This window comes from Haemaphysalis longicornis, unplaced genomic scaffold, assembly GCF_048455015.1.
Source record: "Haemaphysalis longicornis isolate Haplotype H1 unplaced genomic scaffold, Haemaphysalis longicornis Haplotype H1 scaffold_17, whole genome shotgun sequence".
Lineage (NCBI taxonomy): Eukaryota > Metazoa > Arthropoda > Arachnida > Ixodida > Ixodidae > Haemaphysalis > Haemaphysalis longicornis.
This window is the reverse complement of record NW_027526276.1, coordinates 2,724,432-2,745,305: the sequence shown is the minus strand read 5'-3', so window position 1 is coordinate 2,745,305 and position 20,874 is coordinate 2,724,432. Positions and strand designations below refer to the sequence as shown.

Genomic DNA, 20,874 nt, shown 5'->3' with positions numbered 1-20,874 from the left:
TCAAGCTGCAACATAGCCTTGGTGATAGCACGTGTGAAGGAATACTAAAAGTGACGGTGAGGTTTGCTGGCCAACAATAACAAAGAAAAAACACCTTCTCATGTCGCTTCTCCAATTAGTCGGACGGGGTAATGGTCATTGGGGCTTTCAAATGAAAACGGACGTTTACTTTCTATTGCGTCTGAATGGCTGAACACGGGTTAATATGGGAACCCTTGCAGTTAAATGAAGTGCACGACCCCTTCCGCGAGCACATTGACTCAGCTGCAATGGGCGCTGAAGTGTTCATGCACACTGTGCTTATTATACCCTATGAATGCATATGCCCTTACTCCGTGCCTATGTATTTCGCAAACGCTTTTTCACTATCACTCCTATATTACATATACGTTCCGCGCATGCGTTGGGTTTTCTATCTTGGGGAGTCTGACGTTTTTTTCGTATTTTCGTCGCTTTGGACATGTTGCTTTATATCCTACACCAACAGCATCTTGGAGGGGTGGTTGATTGATTGATTGTGGGGGCTTAACGCGCCGACGCAACGCAGGGGTTTAGGCGCGCAGTAGTGGAAGGCTCCGGATTAATTTTGACCACTTGTGGATCTTTAATGTGTGCCGAAATCTCGTACACACTGGCGTTTTTGCTTTTCGCCTCCACCACAAAAGCGGCCGCCGCGGCCGGGAATCGAATCGGCGAACTGGTGCTGATCAGAGCAATGCCTTAGCCACTGAGCCACCGCGGCGGGTTGGAGGCGTGGTCGCCCACTGCAACGCATCACTGAAGACAAGCCGAAGAGACGGAATGTGGCAAATCGAGAAAAAGAGACAGCCAATTTAGCCTTCGCGAAGGGATGTGTACTCAGTAAGCAGGAAGGAAACGGAGAGTTCCCAGATGAGGATGGCATGAAAGGAAAACCATGAGGTGCGACCGAGGAAATGCCGACGCTTGACCGAGGAAATGCCGACGATTGATGCAACTGAGTCTAAATAAACAGCACCCGTGAAACAAAGAAGTGACCCGCTAGAGTACTTTGTAGCAGATGAATGGAAAACGCCACAATGTCCCCAATGCAATGCGGAAAAAGAAACGTTTGCTGCAATAGAAATTTTTAAGATCACAAACTGCGAGTGGTGGATTTTAAATCAGGCCAATCCGGTCGTAAATAAAAAGAAAAATAATCAAGAAAGTCCCGTTCTTTAAACAAGTTTTCTTCTCGTCTTCTCTTGTTAAGCAAAACAGAATTGTCGGTGATTCAAAACGTAGGCACGGCGTTTTAGTGCACGCGGAACTACCTGTCCAAGAAATATCTCGATTTATCAAAACCCAGTGCAGGCATATCTCCTAAGAGTAACCGTTGGTCTGTTCGCTGTTGATGGCACTAAAAACCATCCCTGTCACACGCCATTTCGGATTACCTCAAGCCGTCGATAGGAAAAATGTTTGAATGCAGCAGATCCGTCACAAAGTCTTCTACAGACGACGAGGTAATGCTCCCACGTCGGAAATCTGAAGACCGGAATGCAGATTTTCTCTGAATATTCTTCAAGTACAGTGATGACGGCAGGCGTGGGATAATTTATTGGGGAGTCTATAAAGAGCACACCCTGTAATAAGTGACTACACACCTCTTGCGCTAAACAGTGTAGCAGAAATCACCGGCGTTATTCTCGACATTGTGAATTCTTGGTGTATTCGGCATGTTTGCGCAGAGGGGAAATGTAAACAATCGGTGACGTGTGCTTACAAAAGTCGCGCCTCAGATATCTGATCTTGTTTGCAATAAACAACACAACAAAAACTTGGTTGCTTTGTTGGATTTTGAGGTTTAACGCGCCGACGCTACACAGGCGATGAGGAGCGCCGTAGTGGAGGGCTCTGGATTAATTGTGGCCAACTGGGGTTCTCTACGTGCGCCGAAATCTCGAAAACACAGGCGTTTTTACTTTTCGCCTTCATCCGAAAAGCGGCAGCCGCGGCCGGGAATCGAACCGGCGTCCTACAACAAACACTTGATAAGTATCTAAAAGAAAGAAACGATGTTTAGGATGATAAAAAACTTAGCGTCAAAGTATGCATAAATACCACACGGTAATCACATATCGTTGGTCAAAATGGAATCAAAGGACCCTTGTCACAAAATATTTTAACCATTTCTGTTAATTTCTTTTAATCGCTTTTACCTTTCAAGCTGTGTTTAGTGTTATCGCCTTCCGGCCGTCAGCCCGTAAACGTCATCGTGTACTTCATTGTTACAAGACGTTTATGCCTTGATAAAAAAAAAAACGAAAACAATTGCTACTGCCTCTGCGCCCGCTTTCGCGGTGTGGCAAGGGCCGCGAAACGCTCCAACTGATAATGGTAAAGCAAATTAATGGCTCCGTTTCATCATCCGTCGAATTCGGTCTTCATCAGCGCAATAATAAAAACAAGACATGTTTCTGTCTCTTTTTTGATTCCTTTTGGTCGTGTGGACCAAAAGGTTTTCAGATTAGTTGAGGTTAGATACAATGTGTAGGATTCCTTGTAATTTTAGATGCGACGCATCTCATTCACTCGCTTTGTCCCTGCATCCATCCGGCGTTGTTGTCGGCGTTGTTGGCGTCCACCCCTCCCGCATTCTCCACGCCGCGCCAGCTGCGCTCTCCGCCGCTGACCCCCTCTCCTCTCCGATAGCGACCACTCTCTCGCGAGGGGCATTGGATTGGATTGGATTGGATTGACTTGGCTTGGCTTGGCTTGTATTGGATTGGATTGGAACTCTGCGATGCTTCGCATGGCCTCAGGGTTCCCCTCGGGAAGATGGTTTAATTTTTCTTGTGTTCTTTGACAAGTTTTCTCCCATAGCATGTGACGGTTGCGTCAAACGAATGCCTACTATTTTATTTCTAGTCCTAGAAACAACACGTGGTAGGCACTTTTATAGTTCGTTATCTGTGACTCGGATGTAGTCAAAAGTACGTTTACTTTCAGCAGCAAAAGATTTTGAAGCGCGCATCCTGCGAAACTGGCGCTGTTGCAGATTCTTAGGCAAATAAATTGACTCCAATGCACGCTATGAAGGTGGTGGACTGTGAATCTGTAAACGACGCCCACAACGATTACCCATGAGACGTCACTTGAATTCACACACGCGGCTCTACAAAGGTTGTTAGCTGAGGCGACCGAACGCAGCAGCGACGGCAGAAAGAAAATGGAGAGGAGCGCTTGGCGAAGGGTAAGGAGGAGGGCAGCACGTGCGGCCTTCGCGTCATTTCTCTCACTGCCTCGCCCTCACTCGTGCATCATGCGGCGCGGCCAAGGGGTCCCCTTCCAGCCCTCCATTTCCCCAGACACTATTCTTCATCATCATCAGCCTATCTACGTCCACTGCAGGACAAATGCCTCTCCCATAGATTTCCAATTATCCCGGTCCTGGGCTAACTGCGACCAATTTATTTCCTCAAACTTCTTGATCTCACCTGCGCTTGTAACTTTTTGCCACCCCCTGCCACGCTTGGCGTCTTTAGTGATCCACTCTCTTACCCTTAATGACCAAAAGTTATCTTGCCTTCGCATTACATGCCCTGCCCACACCCATTTCTTTTTATTTTCTACTTTAACAAGCGTTTGTTGCCTGATCCAATCCACTCTCTTATTTCTCCTTAATGTTACACCTATCGTCTTCAGTCCGTTGCTCGCTAAGTAGTCCTCAATTTAAGCTCAACTCGTTTAGTGAGCCTCCAAACGGTATTCAGTTCGTCGTTAATCCAAACCACGTTGAACGCCGTTATCGTACATTATGCGTTGGCATTTCAAATGAGGGCTTCGAATGAGCGGAGGTGTTAAACCCACGGCTTTGCTCGTTGAGTACACCAACTATATGCCTGTCTCCTCGTGTGTGCGTAGCTGAGGCGGTAAGACGACAGGCTGTCGCTTCGGTGCTCTATTCGGGTACAGGTTCAATTCATGGCGGTGGCATTATTTTTGTTTTATTTGTTCGCAGGAGTTTTCGTTGACGCCAATGCCACGATAAATCCCTTGGCAGGTAGAAGTATACCTTTTCGCAGTAAAAAGGAACCTTAACGCGCCCCGTTCAGATAAGGTAACGCCAGGCTAGAAAATTAGGGGAGTACAACTTCCTTGAACAAATTTTTAGTCTGTTTTTTGTGATATTCAAATCAAAACATCGTGTTTCCACTTAATTCTCTGTTTTGCATAGATTAGTAAATATTGCTAGTTGTATATTGTCCCTTTTTATAGACACTACGGTATTTACTCGATTTTCAGCAGCCCCTTTTTTGTACCGTCGCGATGCCCAAAGTGAGAAGAGGGCTTACATTTGGAACATCTAAGTGACCCCCCTGCCGCGCTACTTTTTTTCGCCTCGGTATCTCGGCAAGAAGGGCGCAAGAAATAACGTTTTATTTGGCAAACAATAAAACAATTCAGGGAGGCTTGCGCTCACGCGCAAGACTTCCATGACGAAGGCGTTGTAGCTGAGCATCGCCGGACACATAGTTTAGTTTTCGTATCCTTGTTTATTTGCATAGTTGCTGCGCTAGCCATCGTCGTGATATGCAAGGAAGAGGCCGTCGTCGTCTTCGCGGCCCGTGTTGGATTCAAAGTCATCCTCAACATTGTAGACCTCCCCCACCTCTGGCGAAGCGTGCACAAAGTTGCCCAAGGCTTGAACCATAGCGAAGGTGCAGGATTACATGAACACCAAAGGACACATCACCAGCATTTGTACAAGTTTGAAATTGTTTATTTCCATGTTCTGTCATTGCTCTGCATTCTGCTAGTAGTAGTCACCGTCGTATGCATCAATATCGTCTTGCTATTTATGCCAAAATATAGATGCGCGGTAGGGTTTGACGACAGCGTTGGAGTTTCTTTTTTTACTGAAGCCACTGCGCGAGCCAGAGACTGGGCGTTAGCCCTGAGGCAGGCTCTCACGAGTGCTCCGCATTTTCTCGCTTCTCATGGTTTTTGCTGTATTTGGTTTGCCTAAGCCACTGCGCGTGGCCGGACAGTTCGGCGGTCGCCGCGAGCCACGGGCTCACGAGGAATCCGCCCTTTCTCTTATTATTCATGCAACGGCGCACTTACATCTTGAACAGCTAATATACTGTTAGAAAACTTAGGTACTTACAATAAACCTACCGCTTACGTCTGATACAAAATCACCCTCACTAACACTCGAGTCCATTGTGCCGCTTGGGCCGCTGCTACAATATCAAACGGAAGATCGTCTTCTGTTCCGTTAATGTGGTTTCTAATTTAAAACCCCATAAATGACATGGCCACAACGTTAACTTCGGCCCGTTTCCACGCGTCTCAAACATACATTGGTATAGTTCCTTAAAAAAAAGTGGTGGGGGGGGGGTTAAGATTGAAATACAAACTTTTTTTTTGCAATTTTTTCCCACAGTAGGGGAGGGTGCCTGAAAGAGCAAAAATTCGGTAGTTCTCTATATAGTAGTAACTGATACTCATTGTTGTCCTGTTCAATTTTGTAGATATCTGATCTTTAGTGCTATTCTTATCTTTATATTTATATCAACTCGCGTGTTGACATGAAGCATAACATCTACAATGTTGCTAATGAACCAGCAATTGCGGAGATGTTACGTGGCGGCATAACGATAAGAGGAACTATGATTGATGAAACGATAATTTTTTTGTTGACGCAACCCTGTTGACGCAGCCATCTTGACGCAACCCTGGCTATGTCACACAATGTGCTTCATCTTCTTCTCAGGTGGTAAAACATGGCGACATGTGTAATTGTCTTCCTCGTAATATATCCCCCTCACGTTATCGTTATCACGTTACCAGGTGTCATCGTTATGCCGCCACGAAACAATATTTCTGTAAGAAAGATATAGTTACTCAAATCTCCCGTTTGGTGCACTTGATAAAATCACCTTTATATTCACTAATAGAACGGTTTTTTACAGTCTGTGATTTGAGGACCTCCTTTTGTATATCCTAACCTTGTTCTGAACCTTGTGGTTACCGCAAAATCTTTGACGTTTGATTTGATGTCGAGAATAGGGCCCCACAACAATGATCACGCTGAAAGTGGGGCTTTTATTAGACTCGCGGCAGACGACTGCGTGATTACTCTTTATTTACCCTCGTTTTTTCGCCCATTGCGTGGGACTGTAACAAGCGGGGGAATCCTGCATGTGCTCAGACACTTCCTCTTTTTTTATCATAATATGAGTATCAGCTTCACCACTGTGTACGCTTGAGCAACCCTGGGCAAATCAGCAACCTGAGAACGTTTTTGTCCGGGCAGTTACACGTAATTGGCAGCGCCAAGGTAGGAGGAAAAAAATTATGCTGTCCAAGAGCACACGTGAGGTGATGCGGCAAAGACAAAGCCAGCTCAGTGCGCGTGACATTTTTCCTTGCGTTTCATGCATTAGCGACGCTTTATTTTTGAGGATGACGTGAATACAAAAAATTGCCGCCCGTCTCGCAATAGCAACGCCACTCGTACTTTCGACGTGAGTGCAAAGTCCATGTCTGGTGAAATGCATCGGGGGTTAGACGGCTGTTTCCGCCGAACGCAGGAAACAAAATGAGATAGTACGTTCTCACAAGAAAATATGGCAAGGTCGCAACCGTTTTTTTCGGCGTCATTAATTAAGCATTTTAAAATTTGCTTATAGCAATAGAAAAAGATGCGAGCTTGCGCACACGTGTACGTGTACGGGGATATCTGACCAATAGCATGACCAGAAAAGTTTTAGGGCATTGAGACTCCCCGCTGCAACGCTACATCTTACTAAAAGCGAGGGTTCCCGCTAGCCAGGGGAGAAAACATCTTGTTAGGGAGAAAAGACGGGCAAGTTGAATGACAGCTTTCATACAGTAGCATAAATCTTTCTCCTGTACCTCTTTCTTAAAACACAGACAAATGAGAGAAATCCAGACGACATGGATGAGCACTGCGGAAAACTTCAGTTTGCCAAATTGTAAAAATCCGCATACGTATTGGACACTACTGATAACGCTGACGACGAGAATGGTACGGAAAAAATTCAACGCACCCATGCAACAGGCACCTCGATGATAAAGTTAACGCTCAAGAGCGTGTCCGACAATGAAGATGTCATCTTCGGGGGAGAAGGAGGGGGACGAAGTATGATTTAAAAATGGCTTTAAATGCAAGTACACCCTTTTATTGTTATTCACCGTGTACTCTCGGGAATGGCTATTTGAGTGGGACTGGAATTTTCAACATTAAAATGATATTTTAAAAATGAACAATTTGTACAACCTCTGCATATTTTTGATAATATCAGAGAAGATTGCATAAGCTCATAGTGTGATGGTGATTAGGCACGCTAGGAAGCTTCATCTTGCTACATGACACCCCGTCAGAAACAATGGTACTGGCGTCTTCATGTTAAGGCAAGCTTTCATGTGCACCCTTGTAAAATACTATGTGCAGAGAAATATCTTCTTTAATATCGGAGTTATTATATCTATTAAATATCGGAGTTATTATATCTTTAAAAGTAGCTCCAGTCCTCACATACCAGAGTCCTTTTTTAGAGGTTTCGCATTCTAATGTCTGTTACGTGTTGTTTCTCGGTTTCACAATGCCAATATAATGATCTCAATCTTTTGGGTTCCAACCACCCCCCTGCTATGGTGGGTGATAAGTAGAGACCTGTTAGTTATTGTAGCATAAAATGTGGTGCGTGCTTGCTATGCAAGGTGATTTAGTCCTCCCGCCGGAAGATCATAATGGATTTTTTTCCCCTCGACATCACCGATGCCTCTCTACCGTGACGTGAGCTGACGAGAAGGGCCAAGCTTCGATTTTTTTCTTAAAGACACCTCAAATAAGTGCCACTTCTGTAAAATGGGACGCAAGAAAATTGAGGTGATTGGTTACGTTGTACGGCTGGACCATGAAAAAGAGCGGCGGGTGATAATCAAGAATAACAAGCTGTTGCGCTCCTACGGCAGTGCGAAATTTCATCCCTTTTCTCAATGGATAGGAAGTGGGAATTGAAATTTTAGGCACTTATTAGTGCTACGTGGGCGGTGAGAAACGGTCGAGTAAGCACAAAGAGTTTTATTTCTACCATCTGGACATCGTTGAGCTCGTGGATTTACCGCGTTTGCGCCCATCGGTCTGAAACAAAATCACTGGCCTGTACGGTTCCACCAAAAATATCTCATGACTTATGGCACCTACTTCAAAGCAGTTTTTAATTTGCAATAAAGATCGAATCTGATTCGGGCAGTTTAAAGTACTTGAAAGGCTTTTTTGCTGTTTAATGATGATAATGAAGTTTTTCTTAACAGCTGTGGCCTCCATTTAAAATCAGATCAGTAAATAACAACTTCGGCCTCTGGCAGCTTAGGAAGTTTGTTGCGAGGAACGAAGATAGGGTGTGTTCGCAGCTTTTTAACCAATTACAGCAACACTGCGCTTTTTGTCTACTTTGGCACAATTCTTTTAAACCATGGTCTAATGCTGCAATGCGCTGATTACGAACATTTTAGAACCTGTACCCCCACATATTGCTTAGATATTAGACTTTCCTATTGAACAATGGTTACTTGTTTGTAGGGTAGGTCCTACGCAGTACAAATGCTGTATTTTGATGTTTTGATGGGCTACATCACTGATCACTACGTGTAGAATACGCGCCAATTACCGAAGAGAAAATTGCGAACAAATGCAACTGTTCCCCAAATTCAGTACACCCCACAACAGCAGCCCTTGAAGGTAAACATTGTAGCTGTGTCTGTATAGTACAGCTTGCCTTTTCGCGCTGTAAAACCATTAGTAACAACATGGCGCAATACCAGCGGACAAGTCGCAACCCGTCGCGAATCGAGCGGTGCGTTTGTGGAGGTAGCGCAGCTCCGTTTGCCCGCGTATTCTCTGACAGAAGCTACTCCGGCAAACGGCCTTCACAATGCGAAGTGAGGTAACAGCTTATTTTACTCCGGCGGACGTTGCGCCGCTTGCAGAAACCTCAAAGAACCTTGCTTCTGTGTCCAGTGTGCGCTAAAACATCCCACTCCGGCTTTCCTTTGTTATTTTCACGATGTGCGACCTCCTCATTTCCGCCGCTTAAAACCGCATCGGCCACATGCGCGCTCTAGTGTTGCCGTCCAGTTTCAGTGCCGAAGTGTTGACGCAAGACGTATAAAACTAGACACTGGTGTTAGTGTAAAGCGGCAAGGTGACGGTAGAAAGAAGAGTGATCGTCCAGGCGGTGCAAAGGTAAGACAATCACCACATATTTTTTCGCCTAAAAAAGGAGTACAGGAGAGGAGTTACGCTTCCAGCAGCGAAAGTGTTAAATGCAGTTCAGGGTTGGTGCAGAAAAACAAGAGCTTAGAGTAGTAGTGAATATTCGCTCAAAGTTCTTAAAGGGCTCTGAAGACGCAGTACGAGAAGCCACAAAACGTGCGTTGTGATCATCAGAATACATTTTCCAATGTGAAGGAGGAAAATGAGCTTGGAACTTAAGCAACAGACATTTCCCGATAGAAGTATGTTACCACAAATATCCGATAGATACACCGTCTTCCATCAGTGCAGCTGTGGCCCAGTGGGTGGGGAAATGTGATGTTGGTCTCAATACCCGAGGTGAATCTCATTCTCGCCGGGAGCTCTTCTGATGAGGAGAAATAAAAATGCCGGTCTGCCCAGAGTTTTTGGCACGTAATGAATTTGTATGGTGATCTAATTTAAACTTCAGCACTCTCCTGGAGCCCATATTCTAAGTGGAGCTGCGACACGTAGAACTCCAAAACTGGTTGTTCCTTGCTTCTATCCACCAACTGCTTTAGTACACGATCAATCGTCATGCCGCCAACCGTTTCTTCTAAATATTTAAAAAATTATCACTGAAGGCAAAGGGGTGACCGCGGTTAAATATTTTGGCTGGCGTGTGGTCTTTAAGAATAATTCTTTTATCAATATTCATTCTACAGCACTCCGAAAACTGCCATGGGTAAAGGAGTAGAATGTTAAGATAAAAATAACTGCCTCAAACGTCCTTTCTGAGTGATTTCTCCCAGTCGGAACGACCATTTACCAATTAGCGAATGGATCGTCATTCGAGAGTTGCACTTATTTCTGGTTGTACTAAGGCTTTCTTGGACGTCGGATGGAACCTCTACTTGGTTTTTCGTTCAGTCTATCACTCTTCGAGCTCATTCATCATTCGTACGTTATTTTCAGTGGTGTTAGCAAAAATATTCTTAGGGGACACAAATTTGCGGAACATTCAAACTGCGTTATTCTCCCAACAAAAAGTTCCACGTGAAATGCGACCGAGTTCACAAACATCGAAACGTCCTACGGCGGAAGAGTGAGATACGTGGCTCGGAAATAGGCGACTTACGTTTTTTCGACAATGTTTCGATAACGATGCTTAACGCTTTCAAGATGTTTATTCCGGTGAGGAAGAATATGCAACGATGATACTCCAATTTCACGGTTTCTGCAACGCAATTTCGTTGTGAGCGATGGTTGCTCGCTTGCCGTACTTCAAGCATAACTAAAATTCTAGTCTGATGGAATGTATTCTGTATTTTGTTTGCCTTTGTTCAAAACATAACGCATTCGCTCCCCGCGTAAAGACGGATTAGGAAAGGAATGAGTTATATGTTGTGCTGAAAAGTAGAAGATAAGCGATGCTTACATACGGTTAGTAATCGCCGGATGAATTGTCTAAACAGGAATTGTCAACATGCACCACAGCTCGGAGCCTATATAGACAGCCTTTATGGGGAATTATCAGCCCAATAGGCATTTGGGAATGTGGATACAAATTTCTGTACAGTGTACTGTACCTGTTAAATTAACTATAAGTACCCGCGGATCCACGAGTTTAGTGATACATTTGAACTTGTAAACATTACGTCTTATGACAGCCACTACGTATTTTTCATCAATACAGCCCCTGTTAATTTACATTCGGCGGAACTGATCGGCTTTATTTTTGTACGCCATCGCCGGGCCACGACAACCATGGTCGAAATTCACGCGATGCGCTATCTGCTATACTCGGCCCATGCCCACAACACACACACACACACACACACACATATACATATATATATATATATATATATATATATATATATATATATATATATATATATATATATATATATATATATATATATATGAAAGAAATAAGGGTTGGCAGTCAAGAAAACCTCGGAAAACAAAGGGGAGGATATGGTAGGTCATTGAAACACATAAGGAATTTGGAAAGAAAGAAAGTGAAGAAAAAATGCCCGCCAGGTGGGACCCGAACCCACGCCCTCCAGAATACAGGCCTGGTGCGATATCTACTACGCTACCGGCGGGGCTATTTTCCCCTTCACTTTCTGTGGTATTTATGTCAATGTAATTTTTTTCCTGTCCTTGGGGGCGGCAGCCAGTGCCACTCCGACTTCTCGGGGTGAAGGAGACCTTCTTTTTAACCCCCGGGCCGTCACTCGAGTGTCTACGATATGTCAAGAGTCGTCGACCAGCGTTGAACCGTCTTAAGCTTCCTATGGCGCCAAGACTGTCAGAAAAGAGGCCGTCGCTATGCATGTAGCGAATCAGAAATGGAAATGAGGGGCTCGTTGAAAATAAGACAGAAATTATAGTTAGCATTTATGAAAACCTCGTAAAGCGAAGGGGAGGATGTGGTAGGTCATTGAAACAGATAAAGAATTTGGAAAAAAAGAAAGTGGAGAAAAAATTCCCGCCAGCTGGGATCTGAACCCACGACCTCCAGAATACCGGTCTGGTGCGGTAACCACTACGCGACCGGTGGGAAGATTTCCCCCTCCACTTTCTGGGGTATTCATGTTAAGGTATTTTTGTTTCCTGTGCTTGGGGGTGGTAGCCAGTGCCATTCGGACTTCTCGGGGCGAAGGGGACCTTCTTTTGAACACCCGGGCCGTGACTCAAGTGTCTACGACATGTCAAGAGTGGTCGACCATGGTGGAACCCTTTTAAGCTTCCTATGGCACCAAGATCAAGGCCCCCGGAAACCCACAGGATAACAGACCAAAGAAAAAGTATCAACGTGTGTTCAAGTCTATTTCGATAACGTCTTGGCTGATCTCGGTGGTCGTGGGATGGGGCACGCGGATGGGGCATGGTTGTGTCCATGGCTCACTGTTGCTAGTGGTGACATCAGACTGGGTGCTACTTTGGTGTTTTTTCAGCACCTTCTGTAAAATGAAGCGACGTGGGATCCTGGCACGGCTTCTTTTATGGGCTGCTTGTCTTGCGGCTGTGAATGAGTCTATGGCGGCGGCTTCAGGTATGTGGAAGGATTTTTTGAATAAGCGACATTTTTAGTAGCCGTGTAAATAGAAAAGTTAGAGTGGTCGGCAGTAACGACCTGCTGAAAATGAATACATTTTCATGCGATCCAACAAATATGAAATGAACATAAAACATTTCCAGTGAAGAAAGTATTACTGGAGTGCACTTCATTATTGGACACATTTTTGTGTTGTGCTGGTCGTTGAGTTGTTAGGTAAGATCAAGGGTTGTAACATACCACAGCATAATCCGAAGTAATGTAAATTTAAACATGAAACGGAAAGAGCCAAACATGCTGAAAGAAGGAAGCCCAACTTCTAGCCAGTAAGACGCTCAGCGAGGTGTTTAAAATACACTTAAAAACGAATTCGCTGTTCTAACAAATCAGAGTGAATACATGGTGTATATGTGTGAATGTACATACCGACTTATATAGTCAGAGTAAGCTGTAAATGTTGCAGAACATGAACGCAACGAAAAACCCGTAATCTGTGTCAGATAACATGACCCAGCAAATCGTCCCCAAAACAGCCTTAAGGTTAGTGACATTCCTATCAGCATCAGGACAGGGATTAAAAAATGTGTAAAAATGGAAAAGTTTGCGAAGCAAAAAGGAAATTAGAAAAAGCTTGCTCTTCGCCATAGTGGAATTTTCGCACTTGTAGACGAAAGAGGTAATTTTACGCATCTGGAGAAGTATGAAAGGAACGAAAAAATGTCCTGCCATGGTCGCGCAGTCAGACAGTGGTATTTTAAATAACTTGGGTAAATCTCAATAATTTCTCAAGGGTAAAGTAGAGATGGCGCCACGGGAATGAAGGCAGAAAAGGCTACACGGGGCGACTGAAGAAACGCGCATTGGTTTGAAATAAAGAGATACTAATCAAGAAATTGTCGGAAAATTATTTTTATTTTTCATCGGAACCTTTGAGTTTCGGTTAGCCCCTAAATCCGAACGACTATGATGCACGAGAAGCGAGAGGTCAAAGAGCTTAAAAATGAGGAACTGTTCAGCCTACTCTATTTTGCATACTTGTCAAAGTAATTCGTGCGTGCATATCCACAAGCTAGATTTTCATCAACCGATGACCAAGCTGGTATTTCAAAAGGCTATTGAACAACTTCGCCTTTACTTTTATTCGGCCGCCGACTGGTGACTCCGCGAAAATCTCCACCTCACACGTGCCACACAAAAAAGTGTTTTCGAGGAAAAGGCTTCAGGTGAATAGTTAGTTTTATGGTAACAGTGGATTCTCGGTTTGCACGAACGTATTGCTTCTTCTATCGCCAATGTGAGTGGAAGATTCCTTCTAAATAGGAGGTTGAAGACAATAACGAGACTAAGACAAAAGTACTGTCAAACTTTGCATGAAAATCGTTTCAAAACGGTGAACCATTCCTGCAGATTGAGGATATGCCTGGAATGAATAAACCCCAAACCACTTACAAAACTACTACTTACTAAATTACTACACACAAACCCATAAATTAGAAAAATAAGGCAGTAGCACGGTGAGTAACCTTCAGGTCGTGTGAACAGATGCCGTTCATTCGAAGTGGGTGATCTAGCTCACACCACGTCACTAGACCATGTTAAAGGGACACTGAAGTGATATGTAAACATTGCGGGATTACTTGCTCAAATTGTAGTCCGGAGTCCCCAGGCCATGTTTCGACCACCCTGGGCGCGTTTACGCGATTTTATTTAGTAGAAAAATTATTCGAAAATGCTGTCCTCCTCTCTTTACGCTCGCCCATTTTCTGCGGCGTTTTCGTGTGACGTCGCGAGGAGCCGAGCTCGCAATTGGCTGCGCTACTGCACGGCTCCCCGGCCTTCAGACAGAGTCAGTCGGCCCAGCGTTTCGTCCGCCGGCCGCCGACGGGTCGTCGCAATTCGTTCGCTCAGTTGAAACGAAGCCAGGACACGTTTGTGAATGGTAGAATTTGCCTTTCTTTACTTGGTTAGTTTGTACACTGTATCTAGCTCCAAGTCAAGGTCGCTTCACTCAAGCGCTGCACAAGCGCACATGCGACGCTTCGCTGACTGGTATGCCAGTGGGAAAATATAAGGCCTCTTGAAGGCGGGAGAAGAGTCAGCGAAGTCAATATAGGTACTAAGGAAATAAAATCAACTGATATTTTTACCGTACAGCGTAAAACTAGGGTGCGGGAAGCACTTTTTTGAGCTGGGCGAACAAGCACAGCGGTCAGCAGCACGACTACGCATCTGCGAACGCTTTTCCGTCTACAAAATGCAATTGCTAGACGTGAGCTATTGTGGAAACTCGGGCGACGCTTACTGCACGAGCGCACTACAACAAATAGTCACCTAAGCTGCTTGAAATGCCAAAACTAAATAAAAGTGTAAACTGGTTGTACAATATATACCCTATATTACCAATGCCAGCTGAGCCCGCTCTGTGGTCGAGCGGTCTGGGTTGCTAGGTATGCTGCCGCAAGTGTTTTGCAAGTCACGAGTTCGAATCCCCACGGGTACGTGGTTTTTTTTTTGTAAGTTAACTTTTTCGTTTTCCGCCGATGTTTTCTGTATTGAGTTCACCGTTTTTTGGGCCGGAACGTTCATGGCTCCACGAACTAGTTCACAAAACGCGCGCAGGCTGGCACTGGCGCGCTAGCGAGTTCTCGTTGGCGTGCTGTTGCCATAAGCACCGACTGCTTGCAGGCAGTGGGCACAGGCCAGAATGAACAGACCCTTGGCCTGGGGCGGTATTCTTGAGTTTTGTCCCTTTTGCGTCCCCTTCAAAAGTGTCCCTTTTGGCAAGCCCTGATTGGCTAAAAGCAAAGAACCGGAAGTGACGTAACGCAAGCGCGGCAAACTTACTGCTAACGCTCACTGCTTAACCGGAAGTACGTCACGAAGAAGGCGCGCAAAAGGGACGTTTTCAAAAGGGACAGTTACGAGAATACCGCCCCTGGTGCGGACACGCTTTTTACGACACAGGCATGAGGGAGGCAAGCTCCAAATATGGGGGAAAAGCGCATGACATTTGGGCGTCTGCGGGTACGCGGAGGGCGTTCATGCACTGCGTAGGTTTCGGCTAGTGAATGCTACGATTCCGATCCGTCCTAGGATGCTTATCTTTATGCATTTTTACAGCTGACAACATGGCAGAAGCGCGGTACGATGATTACTGAGTTATTGAGAATGCCCACCCAACAACGCCAACGGTTGTGTTTTACAGAACCGAAACCGAAACCGAAACTTGTTTGGTTGCTCACCTTGGGCATCGTCCAATCACGGTGTCCGCTACTCCTAACGCCACAGCTTTAGTTGGTGCGGCCGCCACAAACCGCGCATGGTAGTTTTTCTTCTTTCGCGCTTTGTAAAATAATTACGGATTTGTCAAACGAATAAACGATGAAAAGTGTGCTAATTTGAGCCATGCTCGCAGTGGAAGCAAAAACGGGAGCTTGACAAATTCACTTCAGTGTCCCTTTAAGGGGGACCGAAAGGTAGCAGTTTAGCAAGGTCTTACAAGCAATAATTTAGCAAATTCTTTTCAGTCGTATATCCTTCAGGGTAATTCATGAATCAATTATATAGAATAATTAATTATGAACAATTGTTGAGATGCAAAACGTTCTAACCGATAGAACATGAGCTATTTTAAACGTAGAAACAAAGATTTGTATTTTTCGCTAGTAAGCAAGAGAACTATTATTGTCGATTGTATCGCTTTACAACAGTAATGTATTCTACGACAAATATTTGCCTGCTGGAGCAATAAACGCGACGCACCAAGCTAAAGGTGCAATTCTAGTGTTGGCATCAAGTAAATGACAAGGTCGCTACAGAAAATAATATTGTTTACTTCCATACGTTTTTTACTGCTTGAAGTTGCTTTAAACATAGCCGACAACAGTATGCGATTTACCGCGGTTTATTTCAGTGGTTTTTGAAGACTGTTTGGCAAGTGAACGGGAACCTTTTAAAACAAGGCAGCCCCAATTCATTTGTCGTCGGAGCCTGAGAGGGAGTTTTTAGCCTCACGTGATTCGTTTTAAAACTAAACTAAAATCTAAGAAATGGAAGTTTGGCAGAAGAATACCATTTGAAGTTTTGTATAAGATGACGAAGCTGAATATACCCGAAGGTACCAGAGCACACCGAGTAGTGATACTGCTGGATGACTACTCTATGAACACTAATCGCCTAGCGATATACTAAAGCTTCGAATTCCAAATGCGTATTTTTTGCTTTTGCGTAATGCTAGTACGAGGCATATTCGCTATAATTTGGAAATAATGGCTCCAGTCTGTTGCAAATCTTATTGTTTCATAAAGAAATATGTAAAATATTTTATGCCAAACGCTTATGAATACCTGTAAATTAATGGTGTTTGACTCCAAGAGGCACCGGGGAACTTAAGTGCAGTATTTAGCATGGACGTCCTTAGATCCTACAAGTGGGTACACATCGAAGTGAAATTGAACTGTCCAGACGCAGAAATTCCCGTCCGGTAGAGTACCAAACAAGCGTGTATCTAAGTACCGATGGCGGCCCGTAGGGGATGGGGTGTTGACCTTTGTCGTGCTCTGAGTTGTGTTTGTTGTCGATTTTCTATCTATGTTAGCGATAACAGAAGCCTGTTCGTCGCTTCTTGTTTCCCGTAGGAGACCCTTGTGACTTCTCAGGCCTGGACATGGAAGATATGGTTAAAACAATATTCCTCCGACTGCCGTCACGTTACACTCAACATAACAGCCACGAGGAAGAGTTCGTGTCTGGCTTCTATGTTGGACCTACCGTGTACCACAATATGGACAAGCTGGAGACATTCGGTCCCGTCGTAGGGTTCTGCCGTGACGGTCTCAAGTTGATGCAGGTTGACGTGGCGAACACCATGGCACTACTGCATGTGGTAATCCCCTGGAGAACGTGCGGTGGAAAGAACGGAACTATCGACTTTTACAACAGTGCCAGAGTGACAGTCACCTTCCAGGTAACATTCTTTCTTTCACTTCCACTCGCAAAATTGCGGTCGTGAATGAAAACTCCCAGATATGATTTGTTTTCGTGCTGTCTTTACCCGCACAAAAGGTTTTTCGAAAGGCGCTATAAAGAAAGACTAAAACATTTAGAGGACCGGCGATCATTTTTTCGATGGACCAAGGGTTAAGCAAACTTGAAAGTGCCACAGAAAATTGTAGCGATTTGGAAAGTAATAGCAACGCTTCGGTGATGATAGCCGTACCAGGAAGTATGTGTTATGTTTGTCTTTTGGAAGCTACGCAGCTAAGTTGTTGCGAAAGAACAAATGTAATAAGCAAAATACGGGATCTGTAATACGCCTAGCGAATAAATTATTACAGGTTAACAGAAAAGGAGCAGTTTTACAAAAATATTTATTTAAAGCCAGCCTTCATAATTAGGCGAAGTTAATGTATTGCCTTATTAGCGATTGTTCAAAATTGTTAAAGAAGATAAAACTAACAAAAGAAGAACAGCGGTTTGCATTAATAATAGCGACACAGTTTATTACATTTTTTCATTCCGTTTTTTGTTAAAGCCCATATGTGATTGATCATTCCAGTCGTGATGGTGCACAAATTGGGTTAATTTTGTTATATAACAAAGTGTCTTTTCATTATTCGGAACATTAAAATAGAATCCTCTTGAGGGTCAAGGTAAAATTTCCGGAGGACACCGAAGCGCTTGTACGTTTAGTTAGCGAAAACAAAAACTTCGTACTTTGTAGCTATAGATGCCTTCCCTCAGCCTAGCGTTCACGGAGTGCTTTGTTTATCTTCAGCTTTAAACGGTTTGCTTTGCAGTCCGTCTGATAACTTACGAATGGCTTCGACACGTATTTTACACGCTGCGCCTTTACTGGATTAATTGATTGTCGTTTTTAACGTGCCGAAGATACACCGGTACAATGAGGCACGCCCTAGTGGACGCTCTGAATGTTTTTAGCTCCAGGGTTCTTTAACGTGCGCCGAAATCTCGCCACAAGAACGTTCTCGCTTTTCGAAACCATTTCAAATGTAGGCAACGCGGCTGGGGTTGTGCCTGCGTTTCTAGTCCCAACAGCTCAACCCCTTTGCCTCTTAGCCACCGCGGCGGTTCTTCTGCTTTGTGAAAGCCCTTAGTTCGTCTTCTAGCCTAGCTGAATACCATGATAATAATTGTACGTCTGAGAGCTCCTCTCCTTCTAGAACTGAGGTACCCTATTTTGAACTATTCACAGTGCTGAATACGTCCGGGTTCGTCCGGATGGGGATATATATACCCCCTTCTTCTGTATCGCTGCAATAAACACGGCCGTTTACTGGTGATGTACTTACCATATTTACACAGATATGTGTTTTGTTGTTTTTAATTTAGTTGCAAAGGCATCCTAAGTTTAACAGGTAACGAGTGTGGTACATGGTATATTAAAATGGTACAATTTTGTTAACGTCTTTCTGAAGGTCATCTCTCGCAAGAAAAGAAGAAGAAAAGATGTGGGTCGACAGCCGAGGTTCGGCAAATAGTTGGACATATTTGTACCGGAATGTGGAGCATACGCTGCTGTTTGCGAATATGAAGTAGGGAGTTTTTGTTTCGTCAGAACGTTTCTGGTGTCCCTGGTTCCGAGTGTACAAATCGCAAAGGTTCATGAAAATCTGAGCGCGATTTCTCGCGTTTTAGAATACTCTAGTGACGCATTCTGTCTATGTCGTTTCTTTTAGGGAAAGAGCTGAATGCGTTTGAATAACATTGTCAGCTCTTGCTCACTGGGATGGCAATCTGTCTATTTTTAGTAGCGCGAGTCTTTCTTAGTTTTGTGAAGAGTGTCGCTAATAACCGCGGGAGGGTAATGTCACCATGTATGGTAGCTGCACAGTGTTGGACATTTCGTGCCAGAGTTAGCATGGCGCTAACTTACACGACTGAAATTGGTATTCCGGCTCCAACGCATAGCGGCTTTGGAGTGCTGGCAGGGGCTACTGTTTAAATGCATATTTTGGTCGGAAGTGTCACTCACTGAAGTGAGGAGCTTGCTGACAGAAATATTTATTGAAACGTTTAGGGAACGACTGTTTGAGCTTTCCAAAGAAAATGTATGTGTACTTTCCTATTGATGGGATATTTTGGGCTTCGTTTTCAAAACAATTTCAGAATGTACTATATTGGTTAGTATTATATTCTGTAAAGTCGCATTCATGATTGTGTTCTTTACAGAAGTATGCATTTTTTTGCAGGTTACGGATCCCACGGTCATAACCAACCAGACCTTAAATGAATCACCTATGATTCACCACGGTATCCCTCTGCCGGTTTTCGTGACGGCGGAATCTGTTCGGGTGAAAGGTGCCGGAGAAGTTGTTGGCGCTGTGGCATCTAACCTCAGAATATTGTTTCAGGGTATTGTCAACGAAATAGGAGAAGAAATGGTCACCTATAGACTCCGTGACGCTTTGAACGAAATAGGTCGTAGTTAAAGACGTCACCATCAAAAATGTACTAGGAATGACTGTTCACAAAAGCTTATCCATGATCAATTCAATAAATATTTTGTAGATGGTTTGTTTTTGTGATGTACGTCAAAAACGTGTGTGCAATATTAGAGCTTTAATAAAACGTTTCTGCTGTTGCACGCCAATTTGTTAAAATAACAAATGAAGCGCAATGCGTTATGAACAGTGATAAGATATTTTATTTATTTATTTATTTATTTATTGATGCTGTCAATCCCTTCTGGGATTTTTACAGGAGCAGGCATAGTCAGAGAACACATGTCGAACAGATTTTTTTTACAATAGTTAACGAAGAAGTATAACGACGGTTGACTCGAAGTACAGAGCTTGCAGTAGCACAGAAATTATTCAATACAATAGAGGCAATAAAGATAAACGGCGAGGAAAAGAAAAGATAGCGCTTGCTCATAAGTCATCGAAACCACCGCAGAAATTATACAATACAATAAAAGCAAGAAAGGTAAACGCCAAAAAAAGATAGCACTTGCTCAAAAAAGTATCGAAATCACACACATTGGCGCACGTATCATTGAAAACCTGTTATCGAGAAAGGACAGCAATTTCAGCAAGAGGAGTGAACTTGTCTACTGTTGTTTGTTGAGTGATAGAGCGATCTAATAATTTACACTCTCTGATGGCGCGGGGAAAGAAAGAAAAGTAGAACGTGTCGTTATTGCAATCGTATTCTTCGAGTGTGTGTGAATGTTTGTATCGCGTAGGACGGGTTTTATTGGTTCGAATGTAGGTATCGGAGTTTGTCTTTAACAAACTGTGAAAGAGTAAATACAAAAGCTTCAAGCGGTTCACTTTGACACGCTTTTCCAGTTCACCAAGGCCCGCTTGCTGTAACATCTCAGTTGGAGAGTCACTACGCCTGTACCGGTTAAAGATAAAGCGCACAGCCTTACGTTGAACGCTTTCCAATAAAGCAATGCTCGCCTTTGAGGCCGGGAACCAGGCAGCACTAGCGTATTCCAGAACTGGGCGTACGAAAGTAGTATACGCGAGAAGCTTTGTTTCGTACGTGACTTCTTTCAATGTGCTTCAAAAAGAAAAGCTTGTTGTAGGCTTTAGATGTAACATGCTTC

General features: G+C 44.0%; 1 protein-coding gene across 1 annotated transcript; it reads left to right on the top strand.

Annotated features, from left to right (window-relative positions):
* The first annotated feature begins 9,051 nt into the window (after positions 1–9,051).
* LOC144166387 (uncharacterized) lies at positions 9,052–19,876 on the top strand. Its single transcript, XM_077695901.1, has 4 exons — positions 9,052–9,241; positions 12,199–12,296; positions 16,937–17,265; positions 19,511–19,876. The coding sequence occupies exons 2-4, from the start codon at positions 12,212–12,214 to the stop codon at positions 19,748–19,750; spliced, it is 654 nt and encodes a 217-aa protein (XP_077552027.1). The 5' UTR covers positions 9,052–9,241; positions 12,199–12,211; the 3' UTR covers positions 19,751–19,876.
* Positions 19,877–20,874: the final 998 nt, after the last annotated feature.

What these genes read in the sequence shown, in the direction of transcription:
- LOC144166387 (XM_077695901.1), top strand. Translation starts at nt 12,212, where the DNA reads ATGAAGCGACGTGGGATCCTGGCACGGCTTCTTTTATGGGCTGCTTGT. An exon ending in GTCTATGGCGGCGGCTTCAG is followed by an intron (nt 12,297 to 16,936) that starts GTATGTGGAAGG and finishes TGTTTCCCGTAG; the next exon opens with GAGACCCTTGTGACTTCTCA. An exon ending in GAGTGACAGTCACCTTCCAG is followed by an intron (nt 17,266 to 19,510) that starts GTAACATTCTTT and finishes ATTTTTTTGCAG; the next exon opens with GTTACGGATCCCACGGTCAT.